Source organism: Hemiscyllium ocellatum, chromosome 29, assembly GCF_020745735.1.
Source record: "Hemiscyllium ocellatum isolate sHemOce1 chromosome 29, sHemOce1.pat.X.cur, whole genome shotgun sequence".
NCBI classification, from domain to species: Eukaryota; Metazoa; Chordata; class Chondrichthyes; order Orectolobiformes; family Hemiscylliidae; genus Hemiscyllium; species Hemiscyllium ocellatum.
The window spans coordinates 51,354,545-51,374,647 of NC_083429.1; the positions used below are offsets into that span (position 1 = coordinate 51,354,545).

Here is a 20,103-nt window from a genome sequence, read left to right on the forward strand (position 1 = left end):
GATGCAGCCGCACTTGTAATATTGTGTACAGTTTTGGTCACTACGTTATAGGGAGGATGTGGAAGCATTGGAAAAGGTTCAGAGGAGATTTACTACAATGTTGCCTGGCATGAAGGGAAGGTCTTATGAGGAAATGCTGAGGAACTCGAGGATATTTTTGCTAGAGAGAAGAAGTTTGAGAGGTGGCTTAAATGGGATATATAAGATAATCAGAGCATTAGATAGGATAGACAGTGAGAGCCTTTTTCCTTGGATGGTGATGGCTAGCATAAGGGGACATAGTTTTAAATTGAGGGGTGATAGATATAGGACAGATGTCAGAGATAGTTTCTTTACTTAGAGAGTGTCGGGGCGTGGAACGCACTGCCTGCAACAGTAGTAAATTCGCAACTTTAAGGGCATTTAAATGGTCATTGGATAGACATATGGACAAGAATGGAATAGTGTAGGGTAGATGGTCTTCAGATTGGTTTCACAGTGTGACGCAACATCGAGGGCCAAAGGGCCTGGACTGCTGTGATGGTCTATCTTTTATTAATGCAAGAATGGACTGTTACTTAGGCTGAAAAGATAAGGGTATTAATATGACACAGATTGCCCAGGAGTGAGATGGAAACTAGCTGTAGGATTTACATGCAGTAGGCCAGATTGCTGAAAATGATTATAGAATATTATGCAATGAACATATTTAAATGCTAGGAAACAGTCAGAAGTCACAGGTGAAACCTGATGAAGGAGCAGCACTCTGAATGCTTGTGATTTCAAATAAACCCCCTGTGGGACTATAACCTGGTGTTGTGTGACCTCTGACTTTGTCCACCCCAGTCCAACACTGGCACCTCCACATCAGAAAGTCCAAAAGTGACGTTCAATTGATTTCAGACTTATTAAGACATCTCAAGATTACAGTGTGTGAACGCTGTCAGGGATCTATCCATTGCAAGCTTCAACTATCAAGGACAGTGGAGTGATCCCTGTCTCTGACATGATGGACATGGTGCTGGAGACTGGCACCAGCTTAAGGACAATCCACAATGTCATCCTCACTGCAAAACAAGCCTCCGATCTAAACACTGCCAAAGATAGAAAGAAGGAGAACAGATAGAGAAAGAGAGAGCGAGAGCGAGAGACTGGGCTGTGCAGGGTCAAAGGAGAAGGGGGGCAGAGAAGAAACAAAAAAGTAGAAAGGGGATGAGGAGAGGGAAGGTGTGAGGGGAGAGGTCAAGACAAAGGGAAGGCATGAGAGGGAAAAGAGAAAGGTGAGAATGATAGAAGAATTGAAGGATGAGAGGAGAGGATGAAGAGATGGTTTAAGAAGCAAGAAAGGAGAAGAAAGAGGAAAGGGTGGTAAGGAGAGAGAAAGGTTTGGTTCCTAAGCTGCAGGTTGGGGTTTTGTATGCAGCCCCTGTTGCTGATCTACCATGTACCATGTGCAAATGGTTTGCAGATTGCCAACATCTCAATACAGAGTCTAGATCAGAGTGGTGCTGAAAAAGCACAGCAGGTCAGGCAGCATCCGAGGAGCAGGAAAATCGATGTTTTGGATGGGCTTTTGCCCGAAATGTTGATTTTCCTGCTCCTCGGATGCTGCCTGACCTGCTGTGCTTTTCCAGCACCACTCTAATCTAGATTCTGATTTCCAGCATCTGCAGTCCTCACTTTTGTCGACAATCTCAATACAGACAGAGGGAGCAGTGCACTCACCAGCATCTGCATTTCCTGCTCCCTGATTCGCTCCTCCCTCTGTCGGCGGTGGTAATCCAGCAGCTCATCCTCATTGTCACTGATTTCGGAAATACTGTTCTTCCGCTGCCGAGTCACTGGTGTCCTCTCATCCCCTGCTGTCTTCCTCTGTAGCCGTGGGCTCTGTAACGGCGTGGACACAGCCAGCGAGGTCAGGCTGTGGGCGGGGGTCACGCTGCTCCCATACACTTTCCTTGGGAGGTCAGCGGACAGCAGGGTTGGGGAAGGACTGCGGTCCCGGACTCTCCTCCCACTGCTCAGCAAGCTTAGACCCGGCACGCTGTGGGACGAGAAGTCCTCACTCCTCTCCGACGAACCCGATGAATGCTTCCGCCGAAGTCGCGGACTTTCTGGTGTCTCCTTGACGACTTTCCCCTGGGGAGGTGGAGTCTCGTGGCGAACTCCTTCGCGGCAGGGCCTCGGGTGAGGCGAGGTCGGCAGATTGGAGAACGGAGAATGCGGTGAAGCCTTCCTGGACATGGAGGGACTCAGCGGGGGCAGGTCTCTCATACTCTCCAGGCTCCTTCGAACCAGTCGGGGACTGTCAGAGGGCTGAAGGTTTCTGGGATGTAGCGGGACAGGTTGGATGACGTGAGCAAGTCCCACACTCTCCACTGGCTGGAAAACCCGTGGGGACATCTGCTTGGACGGGCTGGAAGTGATGGCTCGATCCATCGGAGTTTCCCTAACCTCTCGGACAGGACTCGGGGGCCGTTCCTGAAGGGAGCCACCCACCTTGGACCTGGGACTAGGGATTGAGTGGGACTTGCCTCCAAATCTAGGACTGCCAGGAACTGTCAGAACGGGGACTCTGGGACCCCCACTGCTGGGGCTCACAGATACTGATGGAACGTTGTGACTTGGATGAGAAAACTTTGGACTTTCTGGCACTTTCCTGGCATCGGAGGGCACTGCTGAGGGGAAACCGTCCAGTGGGAAGGCTCTCCGGCTGACCGTGGGACTTGGTGGGGTCTCCTGGACATTGGCTCCTTTCCTATGGGCACGCGGACTGTCCGGTACTCGCTGGCTCCCTGGACTGAGGCCATTACACTTGCCTGGCTCAGTAGGTGCTCCACTGTAGTTAGGCCCAGGCCTAAGGCCTGGGGGCTGTACAGTGTGGTTGTAACTTGAAGATCTGACAGGAACAGTGGGAGGCACGAGGGGTGCCTGCTCCTGACTGCCCGGGGAGTAGCTGGTGTAGCTGCTGCTGCTGGCCGCACTCGGAGATGACAGTGGGGAGAAGGGCGGTGACATGTTGTCGTAACTTGAACCCACTGACATGGCACCGGGACTCAGCGGTGGTGACAGGAGGTACCTGCCGCCTCCATTGACCATGGGAGACAAAGGGGACTGGGCGTTGACTGTCTGCTTTTTCCCAGGGGACGTGGCATCGTCCATCACCAAAGAATCCATAATGTCTTGTAGGTCCTTCTCAATGGAGCTGACCAATGAGCTGTGAGTGACTTGGGCTCCAAGTTGATTACTTGAACCTTCATTAAGCGGAGTTTGATGGTTGCCATTTACCAGGCTAGCGGAATCTAGAAGGAGGAAAAGAAGCACATTCATTCCTTGTTTAAGATGCCAACAATATCACCCAGGAGTAGCCATGATTCAGTAACCTGACTAGAGAGGGCCCAGTTCCCAACACAGGACTGCCCTCGGTCAGAGTGGGGCCAGAGCTGAGATGTTCACTGTTTGTGGACAGCCGCACAAACCAGTAATTCCTGCTTGGGTCCCTGGACTCGAAACATTTGCTCTGCTTTCTCTACATAGATGCTGCCAGACCTGCTGAGCTTTTCCAGCAATTTCTGTGTTTACTCCTGGTAAAAGGACCACAGTGTTAAATCCCGGGTCTCCTTTCTGTTTGGAAAGCAGGTTTGGATCTGGAAAATTCTGACCAGGTATGGCAGCACAGTCACAGGGTGATACTTACACAAGATGGACATGCATATCAATCACCTATTCCAGAGACAGGATCACCCTAAAGCAAACCTTTCTTTGCCACCATGGAGGTTGGGTGTTACAACAAAAATTTGCATTTAAAAAGCACCTTTAGAATAGCCAACACTTCAAGAAGCAGTTCACATAAAGTCATAGGGATGTATAGCACGGAAACAGACCCTTCAGTCCATGCCGACCAGATAACCTAACACAATCTAGTCGCTCTCCAATATACCCATCACTCTCCAATATACCCATCCAGATGTCTCTTAAATGTTGCAATTGTACCAGCCTCCATCACTTCCTTTGGCAGCTCATTCCATACACGTACCACCCTCTGCATGAAAAAGACAGCGATCCAGGAAAGAGGAAGCAAGGGGAGGGGACCAGACGCTTGACCAAAGAAGGAGCTTTTAGATAGCATCTGAGGAGGTTTAACCACTGAGACAGGGAATTCCAGAGCTTGGCGCCTTAGCAGCTGAAGGCTCATTACTTTTGATGCTTCACATCAAAGCGCTGTCACTGGCAGCACAGTGAGGGATACCCACGTCTCTCATCAGGAAGGGCTTCACCTTGGTGTGGAGCACCTCACAACGCTCACCCTCACAGAGGGCATGGGGACACAAGATACAAGGAGGGCATCCTCATTGGGAGGGAATCTCAAGACATTTTGACTGTGTGTTCATGATTTCCCAGACGGATGGGGTGCCCAGTTTATAGGAACAAGGGGTTTCATACTCTCTGCATTAGCGAGTTTTGAGAAGATTTGTAGCTCAGGTTGAGGTTCTGGATTGCTCGCTGAGTTGGAAGGTTCATTTTCAGACGTTTCGTCACCATACTAGGTAACATCTTCAGTGAGCCTCCGGACAATGTTATCTAGTACGGTGACGAAACGTCTGAAAATGAACCTTCCAGCTCAGCGAGCAAACCTACATCCAGAACTCTCTACATCAACGCGATCACAGACTCTCAGGATTTTTATGACACAGAAGAAGACCATTCCGCTCTCACTGTTCAAACGAGAATCAACAGCTGGTACTAATCTTTCCTTTTCCTGAACTCCTTCACAGTATCTCGATGCAAACCATCATCTAGTTCTCTCAATCGAAGCTACCTCCACCACACGTCTATACCTGAACGACTCGTTGAGTGAAAAGGCTCCTTTCTCCCCTTACTTCATTGGGTACATCACTTGAAATCTATCCCTCACAATGATGAGCAGGAACGTTCTCTCCCTATCTTCGCAATCCAACCCGCTCATGAGTTTGAAAGCTTCTATCAGATTTCCTCTCGGCCTCTCCTCTCTGAGGACAACAGTCCTAACGTCTTCAATCTATCCCGATCACAGAACTTCCTCATCCCCTGGAACCGTTCTTGCACATCACGTCTGCACTCTCACCAAGACATTCCTTAATGTGGGGCCTACAACTGTACCCAGTCCTCCAGCTGAGGTCGAACAAGTGTGTCTTTCAAGTTGAACATCACCTCTTTGTTCTTGTTCTGAATGTGCCAGTTGTTAAGGTTGAAGTACTGTATGCTTTACTGTTCTCTCCACCTGTCCAGCCACCATCAATGACCTTTGCACGTACACACATATACAATGACCTCTGCTCCCACATCCTTCCCCCCCCCATTAGAATTGTAACCTCTATTTTGTTTTGCCTCTCCATGTTCTTCTGACCAAAGTGCATCAACTTGCATTGACCCCACTCCACCAACTTGTCAAGGCACTCTCTGAGGTTCACACTGTCATCCTCATAATTTACAATTCTTCCAAGTTTTGAGCCATCAGGAAAACTGCTGCACACCAAGGTCCAGATCATTAATATGCATCAAGGAAAGCAAGGGTCCTGACTCTGACCCCTGGGAACTCCTGTACAAACTTCCCTCCAGCCTAAAAAATATCCATTGGCCATGCCAGAGGCTGAGGGGTTTATAAAATCATGAGGGGCATGGACTGGGTGAATAGACGAGGTCTTTTACACAGGGTAGGGGAATCCAAAATTAGAGGGCATAGATTTAAGGTAAAGGGGGAAAGATTTAAAAGGGATCTAAGGGGCAACTTTTTCAGGCAGAGGGTGGTATGTGTATGGAATGAGCTGCCAGAGGAAGTGGTGGAGGCTGGTACAATTACAACATTTAAAAGGCATTTGGATGGGTCTTTGAATAGGAAGGGTTTGGAGGGATATGGTCCAGGTGCTGGCAGGTGGGACTAGATTGGGTTGTGATATCTAGTCAGCATGGACGGGTTGGACCGAAGGGTCTGTTTCCATGCTGTACATCTCTGTATGACTCTACTCTCTGGTTTCTACAAATCTTGCCACTGCCATGGCCTCATATCCCTCACTGTGAGGCACTGTGTCAAATGCCTTCTGGAAATCCATGTAACATCCACAGCATCACCCTCATTGAACCTTCCTGTTACCTCTTCAAAAAATTCCAGCAAATCAGTTGAACATGATTTCCCTCTTAGAAATCCATGCCATCTTTCCTAGCCAGCCCACTGTTTCCCATGTGACCACTATTTTTGACAAAGTCAGAAGTCACATGGTCCCAGGTTACAGTCCAACACGTTTATTTGAAATCACAAGCTTTCAGAGAGCTGCCCCTTTGTCAGGTGAAGGAGAGGGAAGTGCACAGGCACAGGCCTGATCTGAGAAAGAAACAGAAACCAAGAAGGACTGGCAGCATCAGTTGGAACACAGCAGAGTTCACGTTTTGAGTCCAGCTCTGATGAAGACCAAAACATTGATGCTGCTTTCTTGCCACAGATGCTGCCTGGCCTGCTGAGTTTCTCCAGCAACTTCTCTTTTTGTTTCTGCTGTTCCGGGACTCCACCTACAAACCTGCAGGGTTGGAGATTTAGAGATTTGGAGAGGACTCCCAGGTCCATTAATGCTTCAATTTTAAAATCTTCATCCCCATGTTCCAATCCCAATCCTTCCTTTTCTTCCAACCTGCCCTACCCTATAATTCTCGGCTTGACCCGCACTCAGGCCACTTCCTAGCCTCACCATTGGCAGCTTTGCCCTCAGCTCCACCCTCCATGAACTCTGAACTTGACTCTCTGAACCCCCTCAGGCGTTGATAACAATGTACATCTTTGGCCAAGACGTTGTTCATCTATCCTAACACTTGCAGCTTTGACATGCTGTTAATATTTATCTAGCAACACTATTGCAATGAATCTGGGAATGTTCTATTGTTTGAATAGACATCACATAAATACAAGACGTTGTTTCATTTTGGGCAAATCACATGCTCTGCTTTGATATTTAATACACTCTAACTCACTGACTCACACTGGGATATTAAAGTAACCCCATGACAGATAAGAAATGCATCTTCTAAAATCACCCAATCCTTTTAATCTTTACTCTGCTTACAGCCCAGAAATGATGTTATTGTTTCATTAAATAAAAACGAATGAGATTAGTTGGGTCAGAATGGAATTTTTGTCTGCTTTTTATTTCATCAGTAATGCTATAGCTCAATACTAAGTGGATAGATCACAGACATAAGGAGAAATGAGATCTTCTGTTACAAATACCCATTTATTCCTCATTAAATGTGAAACTGACTTTTAAGGAATAACTTGTATAATTTGCAGATGTCTAGCAAGTGGAAAGAAGACCAGAAGAAATAGGAATAGGAGTAGGCCATTCGGCCCCCTCAGACCATTCAGTAGGATCGTGTCTGATCCAACATTCCTGCAGTAAAAAGTGAGGTCTGCAGATGCTGGAGATCAGAGCTGAAAATGTGTTGCTGGTTAAAGCACAGCAGGTTAGGCAGCATCCAAGGAGCAGGAAATTCGACGTTTCGGGCCAGAGCCCTTCATCCAACATTCCTGCATCCAGTTTCCTGCCCTTTCCCTGTAATCCTCGATTCCCTGACTGATCAAAACTCTGTTTCAGCCTTACGTACACACAAGGGCTCTACCACCCACAGCTCTCTGCGAGAGAGTTCCAAAAACTCTCGATCCTCAGAGAGAAGGAATTCCGCCTCATCTCAATCTTAAATCGGTGCCCCTTTATTCTGAGACTGTGCTCCTGGGCCTAGACACTCCCGTGAGGGGAAACACCCTCTCAGCGTTGACCCTTAAGAATCCGATATGTTACAATGAGATCACCTCCCATTCTTCTCAACTTCAGTCCCAACCTGTTTAGCCTTTGATCGTACGACAGTCCCTCCGCACCCAGCAACATCCGAGTGAACCTCCAATGAAATAATAATGTTCTTTTAAATTCTCAATGCCACATTGGCAGACTGGGTGATTCCCCAGAATAATTTCCTGATCTGGACACTGCAATCCGGTTGCAGTTTGGTTGGTGTTTCATTACCCCTGGCCTGAGGAAGTGGAGACGGCTATCTGAAAGGTGACAGCACTGGGTGAGGGGAGGATTGAAGGCATCTATGGTTATTGCCAAGAGTCAGACCAGCTGGTTGTGGACTCAAGGTTGGCTCCAGGGAATTCAGGAGCCAATTTGAATCAATAAAGCTGACTTTCCGATGAGATATTAAACAAAGGCCTCAATTTCCTACCCAGAGTGACGTCAAAATGTCACATGACACTATATCCCTCAATTAAATCAGTTCAAACAGATTTGACAGAGCGTCATATAGCCACTTGAAATGTTAGCTGTTTTTCTGCCCACAGGTAATGCCAGACCTGCTGAGTTTCTTCAGAATTTTCTGATTTGTTTTATTTTGGATCTCCAGCATCTACAATATTTTGCCTCACAGTGCATCAGATCTCCTGGTTGTTATCACATTGTTATTTGGGGGTGAGGGGGGAGTGGGGGCTGCTGGGTGCAAATTTGATCCTGTGATTCAGTGATAGTGACTGCATCCCCATGTGCCTGAAAGGTGCTATATAAAGGCTCGTTCTTTTGACAACATTCTCTGTCCCAATTCACCCACAACATAATGCAACTTGGCACTCAGTCCTGCAGCACAGACCCTCTCAGAGTCAATGCCTCTGTATTAGGGCCAATGGAACTGGGAAGTAAGGGCTCTTTAAGAGTTAAAGGGGAACCACCATCTCATAGATAAACAGAGAACAATGACTCATGATTTCACTGTTATGTATGTACGTAGCTATAATTAATTTTATATTTTTCTCCATTTATTGGGTTTTCCCTTTCTCTCAGATGCTAATATCAGATTGAGTTTGCGTAGGAGGCTCAGATTGGTTTTCTTTGTAAATTGTCTGTAAATTTGTGCTATGTTAGGTGTTAAAATTAACACCCAGAGTCTGTGTTTACTGTCCCTTTTTTGCATTTGATTTTAATGTCAGTATTTTACCTTAGTCCCATTGTTTTTCTATGTCTTCTACTTTGGTCTAATTCGTCAGAGTTGCGCTAAAGCACTGAGAAACCAACAAAACCTGCATTTATGTGGCGCCTTTAAAGTAATAAAATACTCCCAAGGAGTGATTAGAAGCAAAGTTTAACATGGAGTCACACGAGCTGCTATTAGGGCAGGTTGGTTAGAGAGGTAGTGTTGGAGGGCCATTTGGAAAGGGAGACATCAGAGGTGGAGTGGACAAGGTCAGAAGTCACATGACTTCTGGAAGTCAGATTTCTGAAGATGGGCTTATGCCCGAAACGTCGAATCGCCTGTTCCTTGGATGCTGCCTGACCTGCTGTGCTTTTCCAGCAACACATTTTCGGCTCAGGAGTCACATGACACCAAGTTATAGACCAACAGGTTAGTGTGAAATCACAAGCTTGTGGAGTGCAGCTCCATCTTCAAGCTTCAAACGTTTGTGATTTCAAATAAACCTGTTGAACTATAACCTGGAGTAGTGTGACTTCTGACCTCGTCCATCCCAGTCCAACACCGGCACCTCTACATCAGAGGAGGAGGGGTTTAAGGAGGAAATTGCTGAGTTGGAGCTATTCAGAGAAGAGCAGAATGTGGATGTGTGCAGTGGGCAGTGTGCGATGGGTGATGGTTGGTGGGTGGTTGGTGATGGGAGATGGGCAGTGGGTGATGAGAGATGGGCAGTGTGCGATGGGTGATGGTTGGTGGGTGGTTGGTGATGAGAGATGGGCGGTGGGTGGTGGGCGGTGGGTAATGGGAGATGGGTGGTGGGTGATGGGAGGTGGGTGGTTGGTGATGGGAGATGGGCAGTGGGCAGTGGGTGATTGGTGGGTGGTGGGTGGTGGGTGATGGGAGATGGGTGGTGGGTGATGGGAGATGAGCAGTGGGTGGTGGGTGGTTGGTGATGGGAGATGGGCAGTGGGTGATGGGAGATGGGCAGTGGGCGGTGGGTGATTGGTGGGTGGTGGGTGGTGGGTGATGGGAGATGGGTGGTGGGTGATGGGAGATGAGCAGTGGGTGGTGGGTGGTTGGTGATGGGAGATGGGCAGTGGGCGGTGGGTGATTGGTGGGTGGTGGGTGGTGGGTGGTTGGTGATGGGAAATGGGCAGTGGGTGATGGGAGATGGGCAGTGGGCGGTGGGTGATTGGTGGGTGGTGGGTGGTGGGTGGTTGGTGATGGGAAATGGGCAGTGGGTGATGGGAGATGGGCAGTGGGTGGTGGGCAGTGGGTGATGGGCGATAAACTCTGGCATCCCAGAACCATCCGCAGAAAAAGCAGATTATCCATTCAAAATCTCATTGCAACTGTGAGACCTTGCTGTGTATAAATCATTGGATCCAATTCCTAACATGTCACAGGGAGAATATACTTGAGAATTACACCATTAGCTACAAATGGCTGAGGTTTCAAAATAAAGACTTGCATTTATATAGCAGTTTTTAATAACCTCCAGACATCTCAAAATGCAGTCACTGCCACCACGTAGGAAATACGTTAACACTCTGAAAGTCTTTTCATTTTTTAAAGTCATAGCTTCTTTACATTTCACCAGTTCAGGTTAAAACTAGAATAGATCCTGAATGAAAATTCACCGTGACCAATTCTGAGGCACCATATTATAATGTACCCCTGGGCTGATAAAGCCCAGTGGATTTGTTGAAGGGTAAAGCAGCATGGGTTAAACCCCAAGGAATTAAGATGAATCAGACCAGCAGGCAGTGTGTACAATGAGAGTAGGTGTGACCAACGATGAAAGAGACTGGATTAAAACCTCCGTGCTTTCGCTACATAATTCTGTTTTAATTCTTATAATGTCCAGGTAATAAGGTCTAACATTGTACAAACTGGACTCACTCCTGAGCAAAATATTATCTACCTTGTATGTCCCTGTGTGCCATCTCTGACGCAATGAGAAAACAAAACCTACTCCTGGGGCAGCTTAGTAAATCTACTCAACATATCATAGAGTGAGAGTTGGAAACAAAACAGCGACACTCACCGTGGTTCTGTTCAGAGAGAGGTGGGTCTCTCCTTCACTTAGCTTCACGCCGGGAATGGGTTGTGGCCCTTTGATTCATCAATGTGTCCGACTCCCTCACCCGTGACTGGCAGCCAGTCAAGGCCAGGGTGGTCACAGGAGGGGGCACTGGCAGATGCTAGGCCAGCTTCCGGCTTAAAGCAGCAGCAGACAGTTCCCCAGGGAGGTGAGAGCACCAGAGATGAGTCTCTCTTCTCTGTCTCCCCACCCACAGCCAACAACTCTCCCACAAACCACCCCCACCATCTCCAAACCACCCGCCCAACAAACAGGCTGAGACAGCAGCTGGAGGTCTGCACGCTTCCAACGGAGTCAGGAGGCAAACTGTTTCAGTACAAGTGTTTGCATGAGCAATCTTTTGGAAAGCAGTGTGTGTGTGTCTGTTTCTGTGTGAGTGTGTGCACGTGCAAGTGTGTGCGTGTGTGTCTGCGTGTGCGTGCACAAGTGCGTGTCTGTGTGCACGAGTGTGTGTCTGTGCATGCGAGTGTGTGTCTGTGTACGAGTGTGTGTCTGTGCACGCGAGTGTGTGTCTGTGTGCACGAGTGTGTGTCTGTACACGCGAGTGTGTGGCTGTGTGCACGAGTGTGTATCTGCGTGCATGAGTGTGTGTCTGTGTGCACGAGTGTGTGTCTGTGTACGAGTGTGTGTCTGAGCACGCGAGTGTGTGTCTGTATGCACAAGTGTGTGTCTGTGTGCACAAGTGTGTGTCTGTGTGCACAAGTGTGAGACTGTATCTGTGTGTGCGAGTGTGTGACTGTATCCGTGTGTGCAAATCTGTGTCTGTGTGCATGAGTGTGTGTGTGCGTGTCTGTGTGTGGGTGTCTCTCTATTGGTCTGTGAGTGTGTGAGTGTGTGAACTTGAGAGTGAGAGTGTGAGAGTGTGTGTGAGAGAGTGTGTGTGTGAGAGAGTGTGTGTGTGAGAGTGAGTGTGTGTGAGAGAGTGTGTGTGAGAGTGTGTGTGTGTGTGAGAGAGTGTGTGTGTGAGAGTGAGTGTGTGTGTGAGTGTGTGTGTGAGAGAGTGTGTGTGTGAGAGAGTGAGTGTGTGTGAGAGTGAGTGTGTGTGAGTGTGTGTGAGAGAGTGTGTGAGAGTGTGTGTATGAGAGTGTGAGTGTGAGTGTGTGAGAGAGTGTGTGTGTGAGTGTGTGTGTGAGAGAGTGTGTGTGTGTGAGAGTGAGTGTGTGTGTGAGTGTGTGTGTGAGAGTGAGTGTGTGTGAGAGTGTGTGTGAGAGTGAGTGTGAGAGTGTTGGAGCAGGATAAACCAAACCAGTGTAAATAGAAACCAGTCCCAGGGTGTCTGTTTTAATTCCCCAGGTTGCTATTAGCCCTCTGTGCCAGGATGTTAACTCCTCGCTGGGTGCTGGTCACGAGCCAGTAACTCACCCCCCCACTTGGCCACTCTTCACATGTGAAGTCAGAGACAAAAACGCTACAAACGAGATCATTTGGCCCTCAGCCGTTTCTTTGTAAGCACCAATTACTGACTCTCCCCCACATATTCCTGAATTTTCTCTCTTTTCAAATATTCATCCAACTCTCGCTTGAAAGCTCTGTTGGAATCTGCTCATCTCTCTCTCTCACTCTCTTGCAGACACATAAATACATGACTTAGGAGCAGCAGTAGGCCATTCAGCCCCTCAAGCCTGCTCTGCTAGTGGCTGATCTAATTACGTCACATTCCCACCTCCACACCCTGACACTCTTGTTCCTTTAACAAGAATCCATCTACATCTGTCTTAAAAATATTCAAAGGCTCCGTTTCCACGACCTTTTGAAGGAGGCAGTTCTAAAAACTCTCAACTCAGTTACTGATTTTTAGATCATAATAGCATGAGCTCAAAGGAGAGAGGGGGCGCTCTGTCTCAGTCAATACTTAACCCTCAACCAACATCTCTTGTCACCTGGATATTATCATGTTGCTGTTTGAGGAGCTTGCAGTGTGCAAACTGGTTGTTGTAGTTTCCAAAGTCACTATTATATTGACAGGAGGGAACTGTTTTGGGACATCCTGAGGTTGTGCAGGTCGCTACAGAAATGAAACTCATTTCCTTTAAGAACAGGTCACTGGCCAGTTTCTACTGCAGTCTGTTAGGCACAAGAACACGTTAAGGACAGCCCAGGGAAATTCATGCCGGAGGTGCACTGTACACCGGGGCAGAGCGAACACTGTACTCCGGGACAGGGACAGCACTGTACACTGGGACAGGGACAGCACTGTACACTGGGACAGGGACAGCACTGTACACTGGGACAGGGACAGCACTGTACACCGGGGCAGGGACGGCACTGTACACCGGGACAGGGACGGCACTGTACACCGGGGCAGGGACGGCACTGTACACCGGGACAGGGACGGCACTGTACACCGGGGCAGGGACGGCACTGTACACCGGGGCAGGGACGGCACTGTACACCGGGACAGGGACAGCACTGTACACCGGGGCAGGGACAGCACTGTACACCGGGACAGGGACAGCACTGTACACCGGGGACAGGGACAGCACTGTACACCGGGACAGGGACGGCACTGTACACCGGGACAGGGACAGCACTCTACACCGGGGCAGAGCGAGCACTGTACACCGGGACAGAGAGACAGCACTGTACACCGGGGCAGAGCGAGCACTGTACACCGGGACAGAGAGACAGCACTGTACACCGGGACAGGGACAGCACTGTACACCGGGACAGGGACAGCACTGTACACCGGGGCAGGGACGGTACTGTACACCGGGACAGAGAGACAGCACTGTACACCGGGGCAGGGACAGCACTGTACACCGGGACAGGGACGGCACTGTACACCGGGCCAGGGACGGCACTGTACACCGGGGCAGGGACAGCACTGTACACCGGGACAGGGAGACAGCACTGTACACCGGGGACAGGGACAGCACTGTACACCGGGGCAGGGACGGCACTGTACACCGGGACAGAGCGAGCACTGTACACCGGGACAGAGCGAGCACTGTACACTGGGGCAGGGACAGCACTGTACACCGGGGCAGGGACGGCACTGTACACCGGGGCAGAGTGAGCACTGTACACCGGGGACAGGGACAGCACTGTACACCGGGACAGGGAGACAGCACTGTACACCGGGGACAGGGACAGCACTGTACACCGGGGCAGGGACGGTACTGTACACCGGGACAGAGAGACAGCACTGTACACCGGGACAGGGACAGCACTGTACACCGGGGACAGGGACAGCACTGTACACCGGGGACAGGGACGGCACTGTACACCGGGGCTGGGACAGCACTGTACACCGGGGCAGGGAGGGCACTGTACACCGGGACAGGGACGGCACTGTACACCGGGGCAGGGACGGCACTGTACACTGGGGCAGGGACGGCACTGTACACCGGGACAGAGAGACAGCACTGTACACCGGGACAGGGACGGCACTGTACACCGGGACAGGGACAGCACTGTACACCGGGACAGGGACGGCACTGTACACCGGGACAGAGAGACAGCACTGTACACCGGGACAGGGACAGCACTGTACACCGGGACAGGGACAGCACTGTACACCGGGACAGGGACAGCACTGTACACCGGGGACAGGGACAGCACTGTACACCGGGGACAGGGACAGCACTGTACACCGGGGCAGGGACAGCACTGTACACCGGGACAGGGACGGCACTGTACACCGGGACAGGGACGGCACTGTACACCGGGACAGAGTGAGCACTGTACACCGGGACAGAGAGACAGCACTGTACACCGGGACAGGGACAGCACTGTACACCGGGGACAGGGACAGCACTGTACACCGGGGCAGAGTGAGCACTGTACACCGGGACAGGGACAGCACTGTACACCGGGACAGAGAGACAGCACTGTACACCGGGGACAGGGACAGCACTGTACACCGGGGACAGGGACAGCACTGTACACCGGGGACAGGGACAGCACTGTACACCGGGGCAGGGACAGCACTGTACACCGGGACAGAGACAGCACTGTACACCGGGGACAGGGACAGCACTGTACACCGGGGACAGGGACAGCACTGTACACCGGGGACAGGGACAGCACTGTACACCGGGACAGAGTGAGCACTGTACACCGGGACAGAGAGACAGCACTGTACACCGGGACAGGGACAGCACTGTACACCGGGGACAGGGACAGCACTGTACACCGGGGCAGAGTGAGCACTGTACACCGGGACAGGGACAGCACTGTACACCGGGACAGAGAGACAGCACTGTACACCGGGGACAGGGACAGCACTGTACACCGGGGACAGGGACAGCACTGTACACCGGGGCAGGGACAGCACTGTACACCGGGACAGAGACAGCACTGTACACCGGGGACAGGGACAGCACTGTACACCGGGGACAGGGACAGCACTGTACACCGGGGCAGGGACGGCACTGCACACTGGGGACAGGGACAGCACTGTACACCGGGGCAGAGTGAGCACTGTACACCGGGACAGGGACAGCACTGCACACCAGGGCAGGGTCAGCACTGTACACCGGGGCAGGGAGACAGCACTGTACACCGGGGGCAGGGACGGTACTGTACACCGGGGCAGGGACGGCACTGTACACCGGGACAGGGACAGCACTGTACACCGGGGCAGGGACGGCACTGTACACCGGGACAGAGAGACAGCACTGTACACCGGGACAGGGACGGCACTGTACACCGGGACAGAGAGACAGCACTGTACACCGGGGCAGGGACGGCACTGTACACCGGGACAGAGAGACAGCACTGTACACCGGGGCTGGGACAGCACTGTACACCGGGACAGGGACAGCACTGTACACCGGGGCAGAGTGAGCACTGTACACCGGGGACAGGGACGGCACTGTACACCGGAACAGGGACAGCACTGCACACCAGGGCAGGGTCAGCACTGTACACCGGGACAGAGAGACAGCACTGTACACCGGGGCAGGGACGGCACTGTACACCGGGGTAGGGACGGCACTGTACACCGGGGACAGGGACGGCACTGTACACCGGGACAGGGACAGCACTGTACACCGGGGCAGGGACGGCACTGTACACCGGGGTAGGGACGGCACTGTACACCGGGGTAGGGACGGCACTGTACACCGGGGCAGGGACGGCACCGTACACCGGGACAGAGAGACAGCACTGTACACTGGGACAGGGACAGCACTGTACACCGGGGACAGGGACGGCACTGTACACCGGGGACAGGGACAGCACTGTACACTGGGACAGGGACAGCACTGTACACTGGGACAGGGACAGCACTGTACACCGGGACAGGGACACCACTGTACACCGGGGACAGGGACAGCACTGTACACCGGGACAGGGACAGCACTGTACACCGGGGACAGGGACAGCACTGTACACCAGGGCAGGGACAGCACTGTACACTGGGGCAGGGACGGCACTGTACACCGGGACAGAGAGACAGCACTGTACACTGGGGCAGGGACGGCACTGTACACTGGGGCAGGGACGGCACTGTACACCGAGGACAGGGACAGCACTGTACACTGGGGCAGGGACGGCACTGTACACCGGGACAGGGACGGCACTGTACACCGGGGCAGGGACAGCACTGTACACCGGGACAGAGACAGCACTGTACACCGGGACAGGGACGGCACTGTACACCGGGGCAGGGACAGCACTGTACACCGGGACAGGGACAGCACTGTACACCGGGACAGGGACGGCACTGTACACCGGGGACAGGGACAGCACTGTACACCGGGGCAGAGAGACAGCACTGTACACCGGGGCAGAGAGACAGCACTGTACACCGGGGACAGGGACAGCACTGTACACCGGGGCAGAGAGACAGCACTGTACACCGGGGACAGGGACAGCACTGTACACCGGGGCAGAGAGACAGCACTGTACACCGGGGACAGGGACAGCACTGTACTCCGGGACAGGGACAGCACTGTACACCGGGGACAGGGACAGCACTGTACACCGGGGCAGAGAGACAGCACTGTACACCGGGGACAGGGACGGCACTGTACACCGGGGGCAGGGACGGCACTGTACACCGGGACAGGGACAGCACTGTACACCGGGGCAGGGACAGCACTGTACACCGGGACAGGGACAGCACTGTACACCGGGACAGGGACAGCACTCTACACCGGGGCAGGGACAGCACTCTACACCGGGACAGGGACAGCACTCTACACCGGGGACAGGGACAGCACTGTACACCGGGACAGGGACAGCACTGTACACCGGGGACAGGGACAGCACTGTACACCGGGACAGGGACAGCACTGTACACCGGGGACAGGGACAGCACTGTACACCGGGGACAGGGACAGCACTGTACACCGGGGACAGGGACAGCACTGTACACCGGGGACAGGGACGGCACTGTACACCGGGGCAGAGAGACAGCACTGTACACCGGGGACAGGGACGGCACTGTACATCGGGACAGAGACAGCACTGTACACCGGGGACAGGGACAGCACTGTACACCGGGGACAGGGACAGCACTGTACACCGGGACAGGGACAGCACTGTACACCGGGGACAGGGACGGCACTGTACACCGGGACAGGGACAGCACTGTACACCGGGGACAGGGACGGCACTGTACATCGGGACAGAGACAGCACTGTACACCGGGGACAGGGACAGCACTGTACACCGGGGCAGGGACAGCACTGTACACCGGGGCAGGGACAGCACTGTACACCGGGACAGAGAGACAGCACTGTACACCGGGACAGGGACGGCACTGTACACCGGGGACAGGGACAGCACTGTACACCGGGGACAGGGACAGCACTGTACACCGGGGACAGGGACAGCACTGTACACCGGGACAGAGAGACAGCACTGTACACCGGGGACAGGGACAGCACTGTACACCGGGACAGAGAGACAGCACTGTACACCGGGGCTGGGACAGCACTGTACACCGGGGACAGGGACAGCACTGTACACCGGGACAGAGAGACAGCACTGTACACCGGGGACAGGGACAGCACTGTACACCGGGGCAGAGAGACAGCACTGTACACCGGGGCAGGGTCAGCACTGTACACCGGGGACAGAGAGACAGCACTGTACACCGGGACAGGGACAGCACTGCACACCGGGACAGAGAGACAGCACTGTACACCGGGACAGAGAGACAGCACTGTACACCGGGGACAGGGACAGCACTGTACACCGGGGCAGAGAGACAGCACTGTACACCGGGACAGAGAGACAGCACTGTACACCGGGGACAGGGACAGCACTGTACACCGGGACAGGGACAGCACTGTACACCGGGGCTGGGACAGCACTGTACACCGGGACAGGGACAGCACTGTACACCGGGGACAGGGACAGCACTGTACACCGGGACAGAGAGACAGCACTGTACACCGGGACAGAGAGACAGCACTGTACACCGGGGACAGGGACAGCACTGTACACCGGGGCAGAGAGACAGCACTGTACACCGGGGACAGGGACAGCACTGTACACCGGGGCAGAGAGACAGCACTGTACACCGGGGACAGGGACAGCACTGTACACCGGGGCAGAGAGACAGCACTGTACACCGGGGACAGGGACAGCACTGTACACCGGGGCAGAGAGACAGCACTGTACACCGGGGACAGGGACAGCACTGTACACCGGGGCAGAGAGACAGCACTGTACACCGGGGCAGGGACAGCACTGTACACCGGGACAGAGAGACAGCACTGTACACCGGGGCAGGGACGGCACTGTACACCGGGACAGGGACAGCACTGTACACCGGGACAGGGACAGCACTGTACACCGGGACAGAGACAGCACTGTACACTGGGGCAGGGACAGCACTGTACACCGGGACAGGGACAGCACTGTACACCGGGACAGGGACAGCACTGTACACCGGGACAGGGACAGCACTGTACACCGGGACAGGGACAGCACTGTACACCGGGGACAGGGACGGCACTGTACACCGAGGACAGGGACAGCACTGTACACTGGGGCAGGGACGGCACTGTACATCGGGACAGAGACAGCACTGTTCACCGGGGACAGAGACAGCACTGTTCACCGGGGACAGGGACGGCACTGTACATCGGGACAGAGACAGCACTGTACACCGGGGACAGGGACAGCACTGTACACCGGGGCAGGGACAGCACTGTACACCGGGGACAGGGACGGCACTGTACACCGAGGACAGGGACAGCACTGTACACTGGGGCAGGGACGGCACTGTACACCGGGACAGGGACAGCACTGTACATCGGGACAGAGACAGCATTGTACACTGGGGCAGGGACGGCACTGTACACCGGGGACAGAGAGACAGCACTGTACACCGGGGCAGGGACGGCACTGTACACCGGGGACAGGGACAGCACTGTACACCGGGGACAGGGACAGCACTGTACACTGGGACAGGGACAGCACTGTACACCGGGGACAGGGACGGCACTGTACACCGGGGACAGGGACGGCACTGTACACCGGGGACAGAGACAGCACTGTACACCGGGGACAGGGACAGTACTGTACACCGGGACAGAGACAGTACTGTACACCGGGGACAGGGACGGCACTGTACACCGGGGACAGGGACAGTACTGTACACCGGGGCAGAGACAGCACTGTACACCGGGACAGAGACAGCACTGTACACCGGGACAGAGACGGCACTGTACACCGGGACAGGGACAGCACTGTACACCGGGACAGGGACAGCACTGTACACCGGGACAGAGACGGCACTGTACACCGGGACAGAGACGGCACTGTACACCGGGACAGAGACGGCACTGTACACCGGGGACAGGGACAGCACTGTACACCGGGACAGGGACAGCACTGTACACCGGGACAGGGACAGCACTGTACACCGGGACAGGGACAGCACTGTACACCGGGACAGAGACAGCACTGTACACCGGGGCAGGGACAGCACTGTACACCGGGACAGGGACAGCACTGTACACCGGGACAGGGACAGCACTGTACACCGGGGACAGGGACAGCACTGTACACCGGGGACAGGGACGGCACTGTACACCGGGGACAGGGACGGCACTGTACACCGGGGACAGGGACAGCAC

At 53.2% G+C, this 20,103-nt stretch overlaps 1 protein-coding gene across 10 annotated transcripts in view; it reads right to left on the minus strand.

Moving 5' to 3' along the window:
• LOC132829706 (pleckstrin homology-like domain family B member 1) overlaps window positions 1-20,103 on the minus strand; it is a 377,428-nt gene that overhangs the window by 151,643 nt on the left and 205,682 nt on the right. For all 10 annotated transcript variants that reach the window (XM_060847069.1, XM_060847065.1, XM_060847068.1 and 7 more), the window contains one exon: window positions 1,705-3,281. In XM_060847069.1, coding sequence (XP_060703052.1) covers window positions 1,705-3,281 — 1,577 coding nt within the window. The remainder of the gene's footprint in view (window positions 1-1,704; window positions 3,282-20,103) is intronic.